Raw genomic sequence first — 20,731 nt, 5'->3', positions numbered from 1 at the left:
CTCTGGAGCTTGTTTCCCAGGAGCACCTGGGAAAGCCCAGCTCAGGAGATTTTTGATCCACCCTCAAAGTCCTTAAGGTGTTTTACCCATCTGTGTGCTCATGAACTCAAGAGTCAAGGGACAGATCCTTGCTCCTCTAAAGTCAGTAGCAGAGCCTCAGTGATTGTTCACCCAAAGTTTTTTGCCTTTATTTTAAGGGTCTCAAGCTATTGTGAAACTCATGCTGACTCTGACAAGTCTGAGTTAATCCCAAATTCATATCAGGGCCTTTACTGGAAAAATTGCCATGTTAGTCAGAAAATCAGTTTGGTTTATGTAGGATTATTCACAGGGCTAGTAAAAGGCACACATTAGTATCTAGCAGAAAAATTACATACCAGGTTTTCTTCACAAAGTTCTCTGAACTGGTAAAATTTCTGAGCCATGAGAAGCTGGGCACTGCCCACTGCAGTTCGAATTTTCCCTAGAACTGAGAGGAAAAGAAGAGTAAGTCACAATGCTTTCTTTGCTGCAGGCAAATAAAGCCTATAAAAAGAGAGGAGAAAGCTGTGCAGCAGCCAGCTCTGGCTTTCAAAAGGTATGTTATCTTTCAGTCACAAAAAGAGAAAAGTTGAGAATGTTTAAGGTCAGATCTCCACGAGGCAAAAAATATGTAAAAGGTTGCTGCATTTTACTCTTACTCCTCCAGTGAGACCAGTTGTGACCAGTTGTAATGACAGTGTAAACGTGGCTAATCAGAAGCCTCTGCAGGCTGTATAGAAAGCTCACCAGAAATGTCACCACTCCTATCACTATGACCTAGGCTCAGGCTTTGAATACAAACCCCACTCCCTGCACAAGGACATGCAGCTCTCAAACCCTGTTTGCTTCTCCACCTGACTTAGCAACTCAGGCCTCATTGTCAGGTGTAGCTGAGCGCTGCTTGATCAGAGCCCCAGAAAGGGGATGATTGTTTTAGGGCACGCCAGTGAATCTCATCAGGTCCTTCTGAGTACTTCCCAGGAGCACAACCCAAGGCTGATTCTGCCTTTGAATTCAAATGCCCAGGAATACTTCAGGGAGCAATGGCACCCTGGCCTCTCCTCCTTGCTGCTGATTTGGAGGGAGGTGTCAGAGTCCTAGCGCAGCTGGCTGAGGACTCCTTTGTATAGACAGCTGGGTACTTCTTGCCCCTTTGGGCTGACCGAGTGCTGTGAAGGGCTGCAGTGAACCAGAAGACAGCCTATAGTAAATGCCTCTGAATAAAGCAGGAACTCACACTGTTTTGGTTGCATTCAGACACTGGGATTTTACAAGGGTAGTTGGGAATACACTGCCCAAAAGCAAGCCATAGACTGGTGCATTCAGGGGCTCCCTGGGGAGTTCTGGTCTGGGGGAGACTCCGTGTGTGTGTACTTGTACATATGTGTGAACACACGTGTATGTGTGTACCTTTGTGTGTGTGAAAAAAGAAGCAAGAATGCAGAGACACAGCAAAAAGGCAGACATGGCCTCAGCTGGCAGTAACACAGTGAATCCAGAAAATAGAGTGTGAATTTAGGGACTGCTGAGTGAAAAAAATGACGCTATGAGAAAGAAAGCAGCTACCGATTTGTTTGAGATTTCCAGTGCTCAGAAAAGTCTTTAAAAAAACCAGGTTGGCATCACAGATTTGTCTGACTCCTTCATTAATGTTCTCTCTCAGCTGAAACAACTTATTATGACCAATTCTCTGGTTAACAAGCAATTAAACAACTAATTTAAATTAATTTTTTTTTTAAATATTACCACTTCCTTAATGAAAAACATGGCTGGCAGCCACTGTGTCACAGTTCTTGCTAACATTTCTACTCAGAGATACTCGTATTGTCCCAGCCCTTAAATAGACACAGCAACTTTTCTGTGACAAATTTACAGCCTGGTTATAAGAGACAAGTGAAGGAGGAACAGGAAAAACAGATAGATGAAGTGGCCAGCTCAAGGTGAGTGAATAGCTGGTAGAGCCTAGAAGAAATACTAGTCCTAAGCTGCCATCTTCTGCACCATCCCTTGGGCACAGTCACTTTTTGCATGAAAGTTAATACAGCATTAACAGAGCTCCCCTGGGAAAATACTGCTAAGTATTTTGATTTACCACAATGAAAAATAAATAAACAAACACATACACACATACACAGACACATGCAACTTTACTATAACCCCTTCTAACAAGATTTTTAGCATTTCATTGGTCCTGTGACTGGCTGCAGTGCTGGCTACCAGAATGCCACCATCCAGTGCTTGGTAAGAGAAAGGCCTCTTCAAGGGTTTGAGTAGCCACATGCTAAGCAGACTGGCACAAATACTTATGATAACCAAAACCTGATACACATTTATATGAAATCTGTGTTCTCCTCCTTCAAGGCAAATGGTTTTTCCTTCATCAGCCTCGAAGCTCACTCCTCAAGGCTGCTGAAGGAAAAGTGGGATGTGGAGTTCATTTATACTTCAGACATACAAAGGGGGTGGGGGAAAAAGGGGGAGGGAATAGAGTCTTTTCACATTTTTTTTTCCAAACCTATAGGAGAGAGCTCTGTGAACACACACAGAGCCCGGACTTTCATTTTGTTCCCAGAACTCAGCTCAGCACTGCCAGGAAATAGCCGTGAGCTGGAAGATTCACTAAGCAGAGTATTTTCAGCATATTGCGCAGGGAGTTTTGCACACAACTCTAATTATTGTTAGCAAGGCTTGCGTGTCTAATTCTATGCGCACAGTGCTGAAAATGGACCCCTTGGTGTGTCTAGTCATTTATGCAACCCAATATGCAAACCACTCAACTGAAAGGACTTTTCAATAGTAGGAGGAGCTACTCCAGAGAGCTTTCATGTGGTTCCCATTGTTATGAAAACTCTTCCCACTGAGTATATTTGGGAACAGCTGCCTCATCTGGAGTTAGGCCACTCTGATGCTTCCCAAGACTTGAGAAGGGGAGAAAAAAGTCTCTCAACTTCTTGGGATTAAAAGAAAAAAGATTAAAAAAAGGTGAGCTTTTCCGGGAAACCTGCACCAAATGATTTGGAAATCACATCCCAAGATGAAGAAATGTATATACAACTTGTTGATGATGGATGGTAATGTGCCTCTTTCTTTTGGGGAAGAAGAGCTTAATATTCAGAGATCTCAGCAGAGGGAAAAGGAAGTCCTTGTCCTTGGCTGCCTAGTGACTGGCTATTTGCCTAAAAACCATCATCCCAGCTGACTGTGGGATGCATGCTGATGCTGTTCTCTATTGTTGCCACTTCTGCTGTAGCTGTGGCTGTATCTAGTCAAGTGTCACTGATTCCTCGCCCCTCAAAAGCAAGGGGTCTGTTAATGTGCAACTGGTCAACAACCAACTCTGTCACGGAAGTTAGGGGGAAAAAAAGACAAAACACAAAGCATACAAAAAGCTGAAAGGAATGTCTGTAGAAGACACAAAGCCTTATCAATAGCCTAAGTTTTGTTTCCAAACCCACGTTGCTTTTAGTGTTTCAAGGCACAGTGCTCATTTTGCTTACTCAGTCAACATCTCTGGTGCTCAACAGAAAAGCCAAGGTGTAGTGAAAAATCAAAAGCAAAAATAGACCAATAGATTTTCTTAGAAGAAAAGCCTGCAAAGTTTGAGGCCAAATACCAAGAAAATAAATGGAATTACAAAGATAATACTCAAAACAAATCAGAAAAGAATCAACAGAAGGGAGATGGGGTACAGGAGGAAAAACACATAAACATTCAAATTGATGTGTTCAGCTAATAGGATACAAAGAAAACATATAAAACCAAGCAACAAAAAATCCCAACCCATCAAGATGCAATCATAATGGATTTAAAACACCTATATAATGTTATTCATATCTGCTTTCTGTTCCATACAGGACTATACAGCACACTCAGCACTGTTGGATCTGAATGCCTTCCAGTAATGCATTAAGCAACATTATTAACATCCATCATATGCTTTGCTGTCACCTCTTCCCCAGAGGGAGACGTGTGTGTACTGCAGTGTTTTGTTTTAATAGTTTGAATTTTTTCCCTTTTTTTTTTTTGTCTCCCATCTTGCTTTGACCTATCTTCTTTGTAAATCTGGTTCTCTCCTGTGACATTTCTTAAGACATGGACAATTATGTCAATTCTTGAAGAACTTATAGCTATTTTGATGGAATTCAGCTACTGTGGAATGCCTCCTCACTATTACTGATCTTATCTAGGAATCACAGAATATTATTCTAGGACAGACACATGACAGTGTGTCCTTGTGTCTTTAATCCCCCAACATGTTCTTCTTTTAAAACATTCTTGAAAATAGACTGGGACTCTGTGCTGTTCAAGTAGTAAGTTCTTGCTTCTCTTGGTTCTAAGAATTGCATAGGACCTGTTTTAAAACCCCAACTGATGTATTTGCATTTGAACTTTGACAGGCCCCAGGGTCTAACAAGTGACAAAGGAGGCACTTAACTACTCCTGACTATCAAATGCCCTTAACGTGAAAACACCTGGTTGATAGGCAGGGTCCAAGCTAGGGAACAGAATACCGGGACTTGCTCATTGCCCCAGGAGCAAGTGGCAGGAACAATAGCTGAAATTACAGGGACACAGCCTGACATTTGCGTTGCAGATGTTGGCTGGGCACTATGCATATGAAGCAATCCTGCCACAGAGCTGTCACAATCCATTTCCAAGCCAGGATGGACCAGCATTTTAGCCTATTCATGTTGACAGAGCTACATTTAAATAACGCCAAGTATGACAAAAGCCAGGAAATTCAAACTTAAAGCTACTGCTCAGGTCTTAAGCTCAGCTGTTAAGGAGAAAACAGCCAAATGGAACAAACTAGGGAAGGAGCAGTCCTTTCTTTGAGTCATATATACTTAGAGGAGTGATCTCATTGAAATTAATAGGGCTGTCTGCATGAGCAAATGCTTCTCATTTGGATTAAAGTAGTTTCCATGTGTTCTCTGACTTACTTGGCTTTTATTAGCACATTTAATTTTTTTTTCCCTAACTAGCTCATTTCCTTGCTTGTGGATTTCACTTTTTGCCTTGCTAGCCTCTGGGCACTGGTAGGGCTTTCCTTGCTGGCTTTCCTTTGAGAAACCCTCGTGTATGGAGAAGTCCCTTCTGGGGACAAAAGAAAACCAGAACAAGAAAAGGATGAGTTGGGCATATGGCCAGAGGCACGTAGCCAGGGGGATTCCATCAGGACTCGGCCAAATGTCAGGCTGGTGACCATCCCTCTGCACGGCTGTCCCAGCCCACTGCAGGATGAGGCTGTCTCACTCCCCGGAACAGCAGAGGCCAGGATTGCTTGGAGAAGCCCTGCAGAGGAATGGCAAATGGTTTTCTGTGCTTATGGCTGAGAGTGAGCTCATGGGTCTCTTTTTATTTTGTCATGCACAACTATTATGAAAAATGTGCCTTTTCCTAAACTTTATTCTCTCACATCTAACCTTTACTTTTTGTGTTTTCTTTTGGAACAATTGAAACAAACCAAAACAGCAGACAGTGTGTAAGCACTGCATAATTTGCCAGAACTGGATGAATTTGTAGCGGCTCTGGTCCTGAGCAATGAGGTTCCTGCAGATTTGAGGTCAACCTTTATTCACACTAGCCCAGAGGGCTACTGTATACATGCAAGAGAGTTATAATGACAGGTCTTGTGAGAGCCTTGGTTTTCTGTTTTAGTTTTTACATGATTGGCCTGGCTTTTCTTGCCAGTAAACCCACATTACACCTGACTTGTGGTGAATCAGGCCTGCTGTTTGCTTCTGATGGTTATCTTCACACCAAAGCCACAGTACAACCTCATGTGAAAGAGAAACTTCTGGAGGGGGGGCAGGGGAAGCTTTCTGGTTCTTCCAAGAAGGTCAATACGAACAACAGCAGAAAACCCCTCCAAAGACAGGCCAAGGCCCTAGGAATACGTTCCTGTGCCCACCCCTGCTGGGAAAAAATATGGTCAGAGCTGTGCAGGGAGCCAGGTCTGGTGGTGCTGATTTTGTATGTAAATGGTGACAATAGAAGTCTGAGCCAAAAGTCAACAACTGTGGTGAGGCTCCGACTATTTGAAATTTTACAGGGAAGAGGTAGGAGGAGCAAGCAGATGGCTGAGGAAAAAACAAAAAAATCAACAGTTGATTTCACTTGAGGCCTGATCCAAAGTGTCAATCAAGTCTCACAAGGTGTTTAGCCTCAGATGTGTAACATCTTTTCTTTTTTTTTTTATGAGAGACCTAGAGTTTGTAGCCAACTTCCTGGTAACTGCAAAATACACTGAAATCACATCAAGTATGTTAGTTTAAAGTGTGATTGGTGTTCATCTGCCTGTCACACATGCTACAGCTTTATCAGAAAATGATTTCAGATACAACCAGAATATACTATCCAATAAATAATTCATGGCGGAAGGGAAGCCACATTTCTCTCTATATTGGCATTTCATCATGCAGCCGCTGAACCACAGCTTGTTTTTATACAGAGCAGCAGACTCCATTTCCCAGCTAGAAACATTCAATCCCATCTGGTAGATCCATTCCCAGCTAGATAATACCCTACGTATCTATGTAACATACAAGCTACTGTCAAACAGCAGCGAGCCGTCTCCCCGAGACAGCTGTTCCGCACAAGGGCCGCATTGTCTGGAGGAAGCGTGGATCGTTTTACGTGGAGCGCTGGGGGGATGAGCCCTCTGTCAGCTGCCATGGCATCGAGAAAACCTCGCTCATCACACGTTCTCCTTATTTTGTTATCTGGCCAAACACATGCTGGGGATGTCAGGTTGGAAACAAAGGCTGCATTTCCCGCTCTGGTTATGTTTCATTAGGGAAAGCAAAGCAAACGCACCTCTTCTGCTCCTTTCCCCTCTCTCTTTAAAGTGTATAGATGTATGAAAAAGATGTTTTTTGGGGCAGGGTTTGTAACAACCAGGCTTTTGTTCCTGGCACTGCTGAGCGGGCAGAGTGGCTCTGGCCATATGCTTTTCCTTGGCACCAGGTAGAGCGGGACGTGCTGAGGCACAGCAGAAAGCCCTGCACAGCCTCTGTGGGAGGCAGCTGCCACGTGCCACAGCAGCTGACAGTGTCACACCGAAACAAGTGCTGCAACAGTGGCTACCAAACCCAGGTGACCCTTCTCCTCCTGCCATTTCCAGTGACCACAAGAAGCGCCAGGACATATGCTGGGTGTGCTGTGAGGAGGCATTTGGAATAGCCAATATTCCAGCCTAACCTTTCCTTTATCTTCCCTATAACTGACTCCTTCCATTGATTGCTCAAAGAGCCCTTTAAAATCATCTTATATCAAAGACACCAAGACACTGAGAGACAATTCTGTCTCTCATATGCATTTTGTCTCTCAAATGCAATTCTGTCTCAGATATGCATTTTCTGCATCTATCAGCCTTTTAAAATTCACTTCATGTTCTTTTCCTATGACTTTATTGGTGCACCAACTACCTTGGTGCACAAATAAAATATTTATAGGTTTTTTCAGTATTATCAGTTCATAGAATGACAGCATAGTTGGGGTTAGAGAGGACCTTTAAAATCATCCAGTTTCAGTCCCATTGCCTTGGGCAAGGACACCTTCCACTAGACCAGGTTGCCCAAAGTCATCCATCTGTCCTTGAACCCTTCCAGGGATGGGGCATCCACAACTTCCCTGGGCAACCCCATTACAGTGCCTCACCACCTCATCATAGAGTATGTTTTCCTTATGTCCTGTCTAAGTTGTTATGACTTATAAAAGTTGTGTGTTTCCTGTTTGTTATGTGTCCACACTTCTTTTTCAATCTAAAATCTCATAGTTCACAAGGTTTATTTCTTCATACTACAGAAACTCTTTTACTCTGATACATCTGCAAAGAGATTTTTGAATGCATTGATGATGTGAGTTAAAAATGAGATACAAAAATTCTAGAACTTGGCAAATCTGGATCTGCTTTTAACATCAAACCTTCCATATATTTTCTTCAGAAGAAATTGTTACCCTATTGTATAACATAAATTTTATATAAATATAAAACCTTTACATGTCTTAAAATTCAGGTTATCTTATACTTGCCATTAAAATAAATTTCCAGTTGTTTACAATTTTGTCTAACTTTGACTATCTTTTCATTCACTGGATTGAATGGAAAGGTCCAGCAGAAACAGCTTGTGCATTTCTAAGAATTTTTTTTCCAGTGTTAATTATTTTCATAAATCAAAATCTTTACATTTCAGAAGAATTCAAACATCTCTCTTCTTGAGAGAAAAGGTTAAAAATTTTTAAGAAGCAATGCTGAAGCTGAAGTAATAGTCCTTGCTTTGGTAGAAGCTAATTTGGGAGTTGGAAAAATATTACTTTTATATCCAGGAAAATATGTTTAGGCATGTCTAAATTATATAAAAACTGAATTTATAAGCAGCTGCTTCTTAGTGCTTTCCAGAAGCTCACTTCTAAAACTTGAAACAACTTTATTTGCAAGGAGTATGTTCACAGATTTACGTCTGTCTAAAGTTGACAGCTAGCAATAGTACTGTTCCTTGTAAGAGAAATAAATGAAAAAAACCCTTCTATTTTTACTGGGAGAAAAAAATATGGACTGGGAAACACATGCTCAGCCCTTCTTCCCTAATTAGAGTAAACGAATAAGATGTGAACTATTCAACCCTCAACAGTTCCGAGTAATGAAGGTTTACTAGACAGTCCTATTACCTTACAAGTAGGTTAATATTGCTGACAGTGGTGACAACTGAGATGTAGTTTCATGTGTGTGGTTTTTTATCACACAATATGAAGAGCTTCTTTTATTGGGATGGTCAAAGCAAATGAGAACTGCAAGGGAGATGTAGGGAGGCTGGAGAGGAGAAGAGAGAGAGGGGGGACAATTTGGAAGCATAACTGAAATCTCTTTCAGTAGGGAGAAACATCTAAATACTCTCATGCCAATCACCATCTGAAAAGGCAACTGAAATATGAATTTAATTAAAAGGAACTTCAATCTGTTAAACTATAGTCTAAAGTTATGAAAAGTGATTTCAAACAGAAGAGTTAAGAAACATTAATACTACAAGATCCCTAACCACAGTCTCCTAGTTATCCATTGAACTATGCAATCCCAGAAACGAGTACCACTGGAGTTTCAGAAGCACCAAGCATTTGCATTCCCTGTCAGCTTTAATAAGGGTTATGATATACATACATACAGTCCTTTTGAGAATCACAACCAGAGCTTCATTAGCTGAATAAGAAAGGGCACAATACAGAATTCACTGGAGTGAATTTGACCTATATTAAATACTTCTTTGCAGTTGCAATATTATTGTGTGTGGATACTTACTGTCCTCAGGTAAGTTGTTTTCCCGTTCTTCTCTCTCCATCTGTTGGCACCAACCCTCCATACGATCTCTCTCTGCCTGAAGTAGCTTCAGAAACCAGTGGCCATCTCGTGGGCACACTGACCTTTGAACAGCTTCTAGAGGATCTTCAGTAATAGAGTCAATCCACGGGTCAGGAGGAGGTAAAATTGACGGATCAAAATCTGTCTCAAAGTCATCATCCACTGCACATGCATGGTAATGGTTTCCTGACCCTTGTATGCTAACGGTAGAGGTGCTTGCATCTCGAGAAAATTGTCTTGATATTTGTCCAGAACATGTATTGTCCTCTTGAGGGTCGATTATTTCAAAGTTCTCATGGAAATCCAGGTCTGCTTGCACAGCTGTTGTTACACTATTAGATCGCGTAAACCTGCGAAAGCTTTGGAGAGCACAAACAGAAAATGTTTAGAAAGTTTTTTCTAGGTAATTTGGCATGGAAGAACTTCCTGAGATTCTGCCACTCTTCCTAAGACTGGCAGTCACACCTCTCAGTGCTACACTCAGGTGGTTTTTTTCTTGAAATGATCAGCATAAGCAAACAAACAAGCATCTCTCTTTTTCCATGCAAACTCACTGTTTATTGAGACAAGGACCTCTAATTGTTATGTGATTTACCAAAGCCAGAGGCCAGCTCAAGAGAGACCTAACAGTGCCAGTAGCTCAGGATTTTACGTTACTGATTAATGAAAAGTTAAAGGGGACCAATTTTCAGAAGTGGTTTATCTTACAAAATTTTTAACTCACACCCCTTTGAAGTTATACATCCAAACTCACAAGCCACATTTAAAAATCATACATGTGAAATCACTAAGATACCAATGAGTCTACTACATTTGTAATAATATACATTCCATTTATACAAAAGAGTACTTTTAACTCAGATAAATATTTTTATTGCTTCTTCATAATTACTCTTCATAATTTTATATCTGCCATCTTTCACAATGTTAGTGCCCATTGCCAGTGTCCAGACATTCTATTTTTCACATTCAAACTTCAGTTTCAAAATGATCTCTTTTTCACCAAAGCTAGCACTCTCCTGTCTGTGTTACCCTCCTTGTGATGCTCCTCTCCTGTAGGCAGCTTCCTCTCACTTTGCAGAGTTCCCCTCTGTTGGGGCATGAGGGCAAAGGCACGAGCAGGGGAGAGAGGGGGTTTGGTGGTTTGGGTTGGGTGGGTTTTCTTTATGTGAACAGCACTTCGGATTCTGCAGTCTGAATGAAAAGGCTGACAGAGGAGGAGCACAGAGAAGTATAAAGAGTGAAAGACAAGGAATGAGGAATGTTGTTGCAGGAGATGGTAATGAAAGCCCATTTGATCAGCAGTGAATTGTGGAGGTATGAGTGGAAAACAAGTGAGGCAGACTGCTGTCTTGCCCCATGATGAAAAAGAAGGTAGAACCATAAAATAACCATGGATGTTCCTCAAATCAGTAATATTTAGGGTTCAAGATTAACAGTTGTGAACTGAATAGGGAGAAATTCCCATCTCTTCTTTTTACAAATCCAGGATGCCTGTGCACTCATGCAGTTGGTAGTTAGTCTCCAATTTGTTCTCAATCTCACATTTACACTTGAAACTAGTGTTAGGACCAATTACCCTGTGATATTTTGGCTGTTTTGCCATTGCCAGTTCTGTTTTTAGTTTGCACTCAAGCAGCAGTGAAAATGCTGAAGAGATGGAGGAACTGGATGCTGGGCACCATTTCACTTCCCTTCATTTATATTCCACCTTCCACTGAAGAGCAATAGCCAATTAGACAAGTACAACTGAGAGCAAAATTTCATCAAATGTGTTTAGTCTGCAGCTGGTGAGGGAGCAGATGGAAGGATGCTGAGGGAGAATTTCATGTCCTATATACCTGGTGCATCCAGATAGCTCAGGACAACTTCAAGGGGGATTGTAATTGGTCCTGCTGATAGAGGAAATTAATGGCTGTTGATCTGGGGCTTTGAGTGGAGTAGAGCAAAGCAAAACGGGAGTTGAGAAAGGTCTTCCAATAAAAAAAAAAAAAAAATGTTAATTTGAGCCTTCTTCCTCTGCACAAGAAGGCTCAAATTAACATCTCAGCCACACCAGTTCCAGGAAAACTTTTAATAAGAGATTGCATACATATTTTTTAAATAATCCCAAGCATTTTAACATAGTGTCTGCTGCCTGCAGTTCTTTCATAACAGATGTTAAATGATACAAAAGTCATGGTTGTGCCACTGTAGTTGTGCATGATATGCACCAGCAAACTGAAAAATAAGGAGTGTGCAGTATCTTCAGCTTGGTAGTATTTATCTTTTGGAAAGCAGAGAAAAGCATTTTGTTATGGACTGATATAGCAGAAAAAGTTAGAAAGGGAGGACAAAGGTCACTGGGGAGGTGGAATCCCTTCCACAGGAGAAAAGGTTTAGAAAACATGGCTGAGCAGAAGACTATGGGAGATCTATGAAATTCTGACTAGGGGATGTTTCACCATTTCTCTGAGTGCAATAACTGTGGGAGGAAGGCAGCCAGTTGCAAGACTTAGAGGTTTAAAGGTCTACATCTAATGAAAGGAAGTGCTTCTTCACATAATGTGTGATTAAATTGCCATGGAATCCTGCAAAAAGTAAAGGTAAATATAGATTCAAAGAGAACTTGATCAAATTTACAGGAAGAGCCATTATACATCTCATATTTGGCTTTGGAAGTTCCTGAACAACAGAATACTATATTGGGACTGTCTACTGGGAGAATTACTGCTTAGTTCACAGACTTTATACACTCTCCCTTATACTTTTCCTAAGTATCTGCTATGGGCGCCTGGCAGAGAAAAGCTGTCATACTAGTATTAGTGATTAGAGAGACACTAGCATTAGGCTTACATTACAGTGAAAATCTATTGTGAATCCAATCCATGTTAGGTTTTTTTTTTAGAAATTGCTTTAATTTGACCACCAACCTGACAAATCCCTTATCTGCACTGAGATATACAAACACACATAACACACACACACCACACACACAAAAACATGTGTGCTCACACAGGCACATGCTGACTGAGGATTTCTTTTTAGTAATTTAGTCAGGGTTCATTGAGAGCCAAGGCATTAGTACACAGTGTACTTTTCCACACCTTCCATAGTTCTGGTGAGAAAAGCACATGCCTTAGTCTGGGCTTGCTCTTCTCCATGTCCCTGCCTCCATGTCACAGCCACCTTCTGCTTCTCTGGTGCCCTAGGCTGACACTCTTCTGTTTCAGATGACCACTCGTGTTTTCAGTTAACACCCTGGTTTTTCACTGTAGGGCCAAAACCCAAATGTGAAAGCATCAAAGTCTGCTTGACAGGAGGATGTATTGTTGGAAGCTCTACATTTCAAGGCTTTCTGGAGTGTGCTCTTACTGGGTTCAGTATGAGCCAGTACCACCAAACCCAGACTCTGCTGAACAAATGAAATAGAATGGCCTACTTTTTTTGCCTTTGTTTTATCTATATAATAGTATGCTACAGGTTTGCATGACAGTTTCTTGGCACTGTATTATGTACCTTATCTGTCTTCAAAAGAAAAACAACTTGGCAATAGAATCAGTTCAAAATTAAAAAAATACTTCCAAGGAAACGTATTTTGAATAACATGGAAATGTAGGAAGGCACTTACTATCTGCCTGCCTCCAACTCATCTATATAAAATGCCTAATAGATGGTAATTTTAGTCTCTGACACAGCTTCCTCACTCACTTCCAGGATGTCTTACTCTTACAAAGTATCATTTGTGTCTCAAATGAGCCTTTTTTGCTTTGCTCACAGTTAAAAACTCCATACTAGATGAGAAGGTAATGATAAAGTTTTTCCTACTTCTACCATATAAAACATTCACAAGTTTACCTTAAAAAAAAAAATGGAAAAGGTTCAAAACAGAGGTTTGATTTTCTGCTTTCAGGCTTGGCCCTTTTGCACTCAATTGTGCCCTGCAGGCACAAGGTGTAACAATTACATCTTCAGAGAACTGCAGCAGATATCTGGCCTAGGGTGCAGAAAGCCATGAAACCTGAGACTGGATAAACCAGTATGGAGAACAACAGAATGATGTGTTTTGAACAACAACGTGGTCACTTGCTGGCATTCAACCCTCAGCTTCTAAATCTTTGGCTTTCTTTTCTAAACATGTTTGCAATTCAATTTAGATAATTCCTTCCTTAAAAAAACTTCAAACCCAAAATTCCAGAAAAGATCTGAATTTCAAACCAACTGATGCATAGTCAATCTCACAGGCATTTAGGTTAAACTCAGCCTTACTTTACCCACTGACTTCTCTGCTAAGGTTGCAGCTGCTGTCAGCAGAACAAAACAAACTGCAGAAGGAGTTAGCAGATAGGGTACTGTGTTTCTAATGGCAGGAACAAAATTCCTGCTCCAACCCCATTCCTTGCAGCTGATCATCTAATCACATTGTTTTAAGCTGGCTGGTTTATTGGTTATTTTTTCCCTAACTCTTGGCCTTTTCATTGCAGAGCAGAGATGCTGGCTGGAGCACTCAGCCTCCCTCCAGGGCTTGGTCTGGTGTAGGGGGGCTATTGCCAACCAGTAGGGTGTGATCAGAAATTCATGGCCAATTCTGCCAAGGCCAGGCTTGCAGCAGCCCACCAGCTGGCTGGGAGCCACCAGGACTGTGAGCATTCCCTCAGCTCACAGGCAGCTGTGGCCAGAGAAGGAGATTGGCCCTGTCAGAGCCAGGGCCTGCTTTGCCTTTTGTGGAGCAGAGCAGGAGTTCCTCCTCCAAGCATGCACAGGTTGGGAGATGATGTGGGGAATGAATCCCACCAGGATGGGACTTGCCAGAGGAATGGGTGTGGGTTGCAAGGGACATTTAAAGGTAATCTAGTCCAACCTCCCTGCAATGGGCAGGCACATCTTCAACTAGATCAGGTTACTCCAAGCCCTGTTCAGCCTGTCCTTGAATGTTTCCAGGGATGGGAAACCTACAACCCTCAGAATTTGTCACTGGAATGGCTTCCACCACGGAAGCCAGAAAATGCTGCTGAGAAAAGCCATGCAAGTAGTTCACAGAATCACAGAATATTCTTAGTTGCAAAGGACCCAAAAGGATCATCAAGGCCAACTCTTAACCCTGCACAGGACATCCCCCAAATGTCATATCATGTACTTCCTGCTTAGCTTACCCAAAATACAGACTTGAAAGTTCTAAAGAGTACAGTGTTGAGAAGTTTGAGTTAGAGTTAGGGAAGAACACCAAAAGCTGAGCATTTTTTGTTGGACAGTAAGTAACCAAACCCAAAAACCTACAGGAAAAAAACAGAAAAATATGAGTTTATATAGTAACAAAATCCAAAAATTTGAGTTTTTTTTTTTTTCCTGGAAGAGACAGGGTTTTTGTTTTTGTTTGCTTTATGTTACCATATTGCTATTTCAAATTATTCTACTATATACCATATCAAGAGGTGTGCTATGGTAGGATGTACTTTGTGTATCTTGTGGTAAGACACACTTTTGTGCATCAAGATATGGGGGCACCTTCCTTGGTGCCCCAGAAACCAGAGAAGAGGGAGATTGACCATCTGTCTACTGCAGTCTCCTACAGCAGTGTTCTTCCTTTAGAAACTACCATTGTTTCAGTATTCAAAAATTCTTGTGATGGCAAATCAGGTACAATTACCAGCTGATGGTACACCTAGAAGGATGAGTGAGACCATTTTGGAGGTGTGAATGTAAGAGGAGGAAATCTTGGAGATTTCCTCCTATTACATTCACACCTCCAAAATGGTGTGAATGTAATAGGAGGAATAAATAAATAGATAAATTGCGAGAGAGACTAAAAGTGATTACAGAGCCATGGGTCTGAAAACTCCTTGTTCAAGAAGAATGCATGCTAATTGTTTTTGGCAGAATAAATTATTTCTTTGTTTTCTGCTTCAGTAGAACTGGTTGACTTTTAACAACTCAGTTATCTTCTCTAAGTGAGGAGGGTGGTCTCTTGAGGTCAAGAAGTTACATGTTGAAAGAAAGGACAAACAGAAATGGACAGAAATTGAAGTGCCCTGAGATTGCATGGATGAGTTTCATTAGGTACACTTTTCAAAACTGCCCTGGAAGGAAAAATGGAAGAACATTTTGGTTCAGGTTTTGTCAGCATCATGGGGAAGGTCAGGTGAGATATAAAAGACTAACAGCAGTAAGATCATGAGGTTGAAAGAAATGGGTACCAATTTCTCTCCAAGAGAATTACTGGACAGAGTTACTCTATAAATGCTAGAAATCACAGAGCTGCAGTTAGGGAATGGGTCTGAAAAATATTATTGAGAACCAGCAGCATAAAAGCTGAGAATAAGATAAACAGCAGCAACGGATCCAGTCGTAATGTGGTCAGGTAGCAGGAAGCACATTTATCCTTTGAGCAGCACAAGAGGAGGAGGAGGGCTGAGGCATTTGTCTTGGCAGGAGACCCATGAGAAAGTGAAGGGCCAATGAAAGGTCTGAGGTGAGATAGAAGACTGAAGAGAGAGAGCTGTCTTGTGAAGATGCTCTGTCCAAGAAATGGAGGCAAAGCATTTTGCTTACCTGGTCCAAACACAGGAGAAGGAATATTTAAAAGGACATGAGGAGGTAAGACTGCCTAGTGTGAGAATCACATTGTATGAGGTGACGGAAAGGGAAAGGAAAGAGCAGGAAGCCAAGAAGAAGACTGAAAGTTGTGGTAGGCTTTTGGTGCATTAGGCAAAGAGCTTTATTGTTTTGTAACACTGTAATTAATAGCTTAGACTGTCAAGGAAACATGATCAATTTACTGTATTTATCCTTCCTGCTGTGTCATTCTTCTCATTTTACATTTATTTAGTATTTCTGGAATATTTTTAAAGACAATAATTTCTCACAGATCCAGCTAAAAAGGGCTTTTCTTAGGCTTTGCAGATGTTATGGCGCAGGGACAGTGAAGAATGTACTGTATTTACAATTCTATTCCTGTAACAGATAATCAATACATTGTGCTTTGCTGTGTTATGGGGAAAAAAAAAAAAAAAAAAGGAGTATGAGTGCCCAACTGTGATGATAAGCCCTTTGTGTCTTGAGTGCACTCATTTTCTAAGGATTAGGGGCTGTCCTTTATCAGGCAGTTCACTTCTGAAAGTACATGATAGATTGCTGCTTTCCCGTCTGCTCCAAACAGCAGCAACCTCAACTTTATCAGCAAGGAAACCCCCAAACACTGCTGTCAGTAAGTAATGCAGAAATACTGCTTTCTCAGGGCAGACTCTCACAAGCAAATCTTACCTTTTCCTCTGGAGCAATAAAAACTGCCGTAGAAAGAGGACTTTGGAAGTAAGGTATTTACAAACAGCCATTTCTTTCTTTCTTTCTTTGTGGGGAGGGGGAGGGTTGGGCTTTTGGGGTAGTTATTTCCTTTGTGCCCAGGCTGAAGTGAAATGTTCCTTCAGCATCCATTCTAATGTGCTCATTTATCTAGTGCTGGAAGAGTTGAGGGTAAATGGGGCTAAGGTCTAACACATAAAGAAATGTCTGCCAGCAAGAGATGTTTCAGCAGGTTAATGAGGAACTTGGTAACAGCCTAGCAGGGTCATTGCAAAATCACGTTTCTTTTTGCTGAAATCACTTTAGTCTTTTAAAACCACAGGAAAATGCTCTGCCACTTTACAGGGAGATTTGGTTGAATCGAAAATGGTATAGAGACACCTGCTATTTTTGAGTATATTTAGCAGATGCAGGAAAAAAATGGTGTGAAAATGGACGTCTCCACTGGCTCCTGCAGTCAGCAGGCCAGAGAAGGGGAAAGGGCCTAAATTTTGTCAGCTTGGATTTGCTGCACCCAGGTTTTTTTTGGAGAAATTACAAGGATAACTTCCCTCACTGACAAGTCATACTGCTCCGAGGCTTTGCCTGTAACACAGGAGGTACTGAGCGTTATCAAGGATGTGACTCCAGCATTTAAAAGTCACACTGTGCCCAAGTGGCCTGAGAAAAGAGAAGCAAGATTTGTGTGGGTGCTTGGAGTCACAGCAACACTGGGCAGGCCTGCACGCTCAAATGCAAGGGGAGAGTCTGGCTTTTCTTCAGCCACTGAGTCCAGTTTTGGGAAGGAAATTAGATTTGCAGTTGTGGCCACACATTCAAAAAGTTTATGTGTCCCAAGTGTTATGCACAGTTATGCTGCCCGGCAATGTACCTGCAAGTTTGTCATGAGATAAGAAACATAAGCTTTTAAGACAGCTGCTCTAGTTTATTTTCTCTTTTTAATTTTTTTTTTCTTGGAGGATATTTGTTTACTAACTCAGGATATACTGATTGTAGGGAGATTGTAGGGAGAACAGAGTTTTACAGGCTTGCTTTGTAATCTCAACAATTTTTTTTGCAAGGGAGCAATTGTAATGCAGAGATGTCTAGGTGAGATACCTGAATAAAAGCATTCAGTTTGGCTCTGCCACTGCACTGCTGCATGTGGCTGAAATTATTCTGCTGAAAAACAAGGTAAACTTTTCCTCATCAGTTCTATGCTGCTCCAGCCATCCCAATACTAATACTCCAGCTGCAACTCTGTTCACTGCTTAGGAAGATTTTCTGGGGAAAAAGAGATCATTAAAAGTACATGAGACCTCAAAATATGTGGCACTTCTCTTCCATTTTTCTCACTGGATTCTCTGAAAAACAAGAGCTACAACAATTATAAGACTCAGCTTTTCAGCTGGGTGATCTAACAATTCATCCAGGAAGCAGGTTTATGTGGTCATGTGTGCAGGAACTAGGGCTCTTAAAAATTAGTTGTGGCATAATTATTTACTTTAGAAGAACAGTATTAACTTTTACTCACCACTTCTCCTCCTCTACTTGAACTCCTATGGACTGGAACTTACTGGTTGCTTTATTATCACCTGGTATGGTGGATTCTTCAGCACCATCAACCTTACAAAAACCCAAAACATGACAGGTAATTAGAATGTATTTTAGCAGAGATATCAGCTGGCTACTTGCAGTTTCTATGCACCTTAACTACTGAGTGTCTGCACACAGAGCTTGTACCATGAGGTCCTTCATCTAGTCAGTTTTTCTGTGATGTGCTCTTTTCTGATGTTATTAGTGAATATTCATTATTCTTAATCTATAAAGCATTTCTTGTAAGACAATATTCACCCTGCAACATGCAGATGGATTTTATCTGGTATTTTATGGAGGCTGGATGTTCACATTTGTTAGAGCATATCTCTGAGCAGCTGTAACTCCAGGCATTGTGCCTCACGGTTTGATTTTACCTTCTATCTATACGTGCATGCATATGTGAACTCATATCAGGTGTTTATTTTGTTTAAATGTTAGTGCCTCAAATCAGAGCACTGCAGAGAAAAGATTTTAAGAAAGCAGATATGAGTCTTAGATTAATTTTCTTTACTGCTTCACCTTGCAAACAGGTGGTTCCCAGGAGCACAGGCTGGAACTTCATCCCACATCTCCAGCTCCATGAGGAGATTTGTGCCAATGGTATAAAGTTAAAATTTAACCACAGATGTGCCTTTGAACAAAATCACAATATTCTGGGTCTAATCAGTGTAGTTGTTAATTCCCAATGCTATATATAATATGGATAGTCATACAAGAAATACATTTTACAGCAGACAGAATTTTTGGGCCATAGCAGTGTTGTGAAGTGATCTGTAGCCTCAAACGGACCACGGGTGTGCAAAATATCCAGCTGTAGTGGCTGTTCCACCAGCAACTTCTTGTTGAGAGCCACTTGACCAACCTGTGCTGGAAAAGTGCTCAGTGAGGGAAGGGAGTTACAGAAGCTGTTCTGTGAGGTGAAGTACTTCCTTGATACTGGGGTTCTGGGGAGATAAATACACCTTAAATCCCATAACTGACAGAGTGAAGCAACCTTTTGATGGAAAGGCTTTTCTTTGCTTGACTTTGCTTGTTTGCTCAGCAGATTTACAGCAAAGGCTTGCAATGTCCTAAGAGTGACTGACGGGTGTAGAGGACACACATGGAGGTTCACCAGAAGTGCACATTAGATTTATTTGGCAGAGGAGGAAGAAAACCAAGAATATACCTGTGGTAATTGCAGCTTGTCCTGCTCTACAGAGATGGGTTGAACTATCACCAAGGTGTATACTCAGTCTGAGCTCAGACTAAGCCTGAACTAGGCTCCCTTTACTCGGTGAAGAGAGACTGACCACTGCCAGTCATAGGGCTGACAGTGTACCTACCTCCTTTAGGGCAGTTGTTTAGAAGAGAAGTAATTTCTGGCATCAACACCTATCTTAAGGTATTTCTACTCCTACACTACCCCTTCAGCTGTACCAGCATGACTGCTTGTGCAACGATGCTGCAAAATGGATCAGACAGCAGACTAGCAAAGTCAGTTTCTTTTACCTGTGAAGCCTGTCTGACTCTAAAAAGCTCATTGATGTGCTCAGCTGTGAGGGTGGCACCACACACAGGCAGGAATCCTGTAAGGCTGCATCACTGCTGAGGGTTTCGCTTCATGTCATCCCAGCTTCAGGTGGTTTGTACCACATCTTCACTGGTTTGTACACAAAGCCTGCCTTGGCAGACTCTCACATACCATTCCCAGATTTAACGATTATTTCATGTGGTTATACTCGTCATCTGTAAACTTCAAAGTTTAAGAGGAAGATTGTCAAAAGCTTGAGGAGCATATGGAGGTCTGTTTTCTTCAGATCTCAGGAAACCGAGTCATCTATACCTTTCAAAAGCAGCATTTGTTACTTGTAACCACTTTAAGAAGAGATAGCAGGGAGATAATCTCTCAAGAACTGTGACTCACATTACCATGGTTCATTTTGGCTTCTGCAACCATGGAAATTATTTCCTTGTACCCATTGTTTTGCAGGGTCTTTGCTAAGAAGTCTTGGTTTCTTGGATTGGTGAAATAAGGGATTACAATAATATAATGGCATCTTAGGCTTGGCTGGGAATGAGAATACCTAACAGAGGAGTTTTTCTCTATCCTTGTCCCACCTGGATCTTTCTCCTGTGTTTAACATTGATCATCATCCCTTCTTTCAGAATAAAACCAAAACAAACAGCTGTGAAGCAGAAAAAGTCTACAACAAAGGCAGTGGACTGAACCCACAGGCAATAGTTATTATTGCCCTTCCAAGAAGAAATGAGAGAAAAGTCACAGCTTCTCCAGCAGCTACCCCTGGGATAGCTTACTTTAGCACAGCACCTCTCATCTATCTCATCAGGGTGATGTAGAGATTTCATGGTAAATTCTTAGACTTTACTAATCAGATAAGCCTGTCCAGGCACATAGTGATGTACTTACAAGCACCTTCTGCAAGATAAAAACTGTGTCTTCCTGTGAAGGCCGATAAGCTGTGGATTGCTATTGTATTTGGTTGAGATTCATCT

The 20,731-nt window shown here is 41.4% G+C and overlaps 1 protein-coding gene across 2 annotated transcripts in view; it reads right to left on the bottom strand.

Moving 5' to 3' along the window:
* Positions 1-20,731, bottom strand: part of DLGAP1 (DLG associated protein 1) — a 134,037-nt gene that overhangs the window by 4,662 nt on the left and 108,644 nt on the right. For both annotated transcript variants that reach the window (XM_050971425.1, XM_030226659.2), the window contains 3 exons: positions 18,171-18,262; positions 9,320-9,738; positions 378-469 (listed from right to left, as the gene is read on the bottom strand). In XM_050971425.1, coding sequence (XP_050827382.1) covers positions 378-469; positions 9,320-9,738; positions 18,171-18,262 — 603 coding nt within the window. The remainder of the gene's footprint in view (positions 1-377; positions 470-9,319; positions 9,739-18,170; positions 18,263-20,731) is intronic.

Source organism: Serinus canaria, chromosome 2 (genome assembly GCF_022539315.1).
Source record: "Serinus canaria isolate serCan28SL12 chromosome 2, serCan2020, whole genome shotgun sequence".
Lineage (NCBI taxonomy): Eukaryota > Metazoa > Chordata > Aves > Passeriformes > Fringillidae > Serinus > Serinus canaria.
This window is presented reverse-complemented; position numbering and strand designations above follow the sequence as displayed.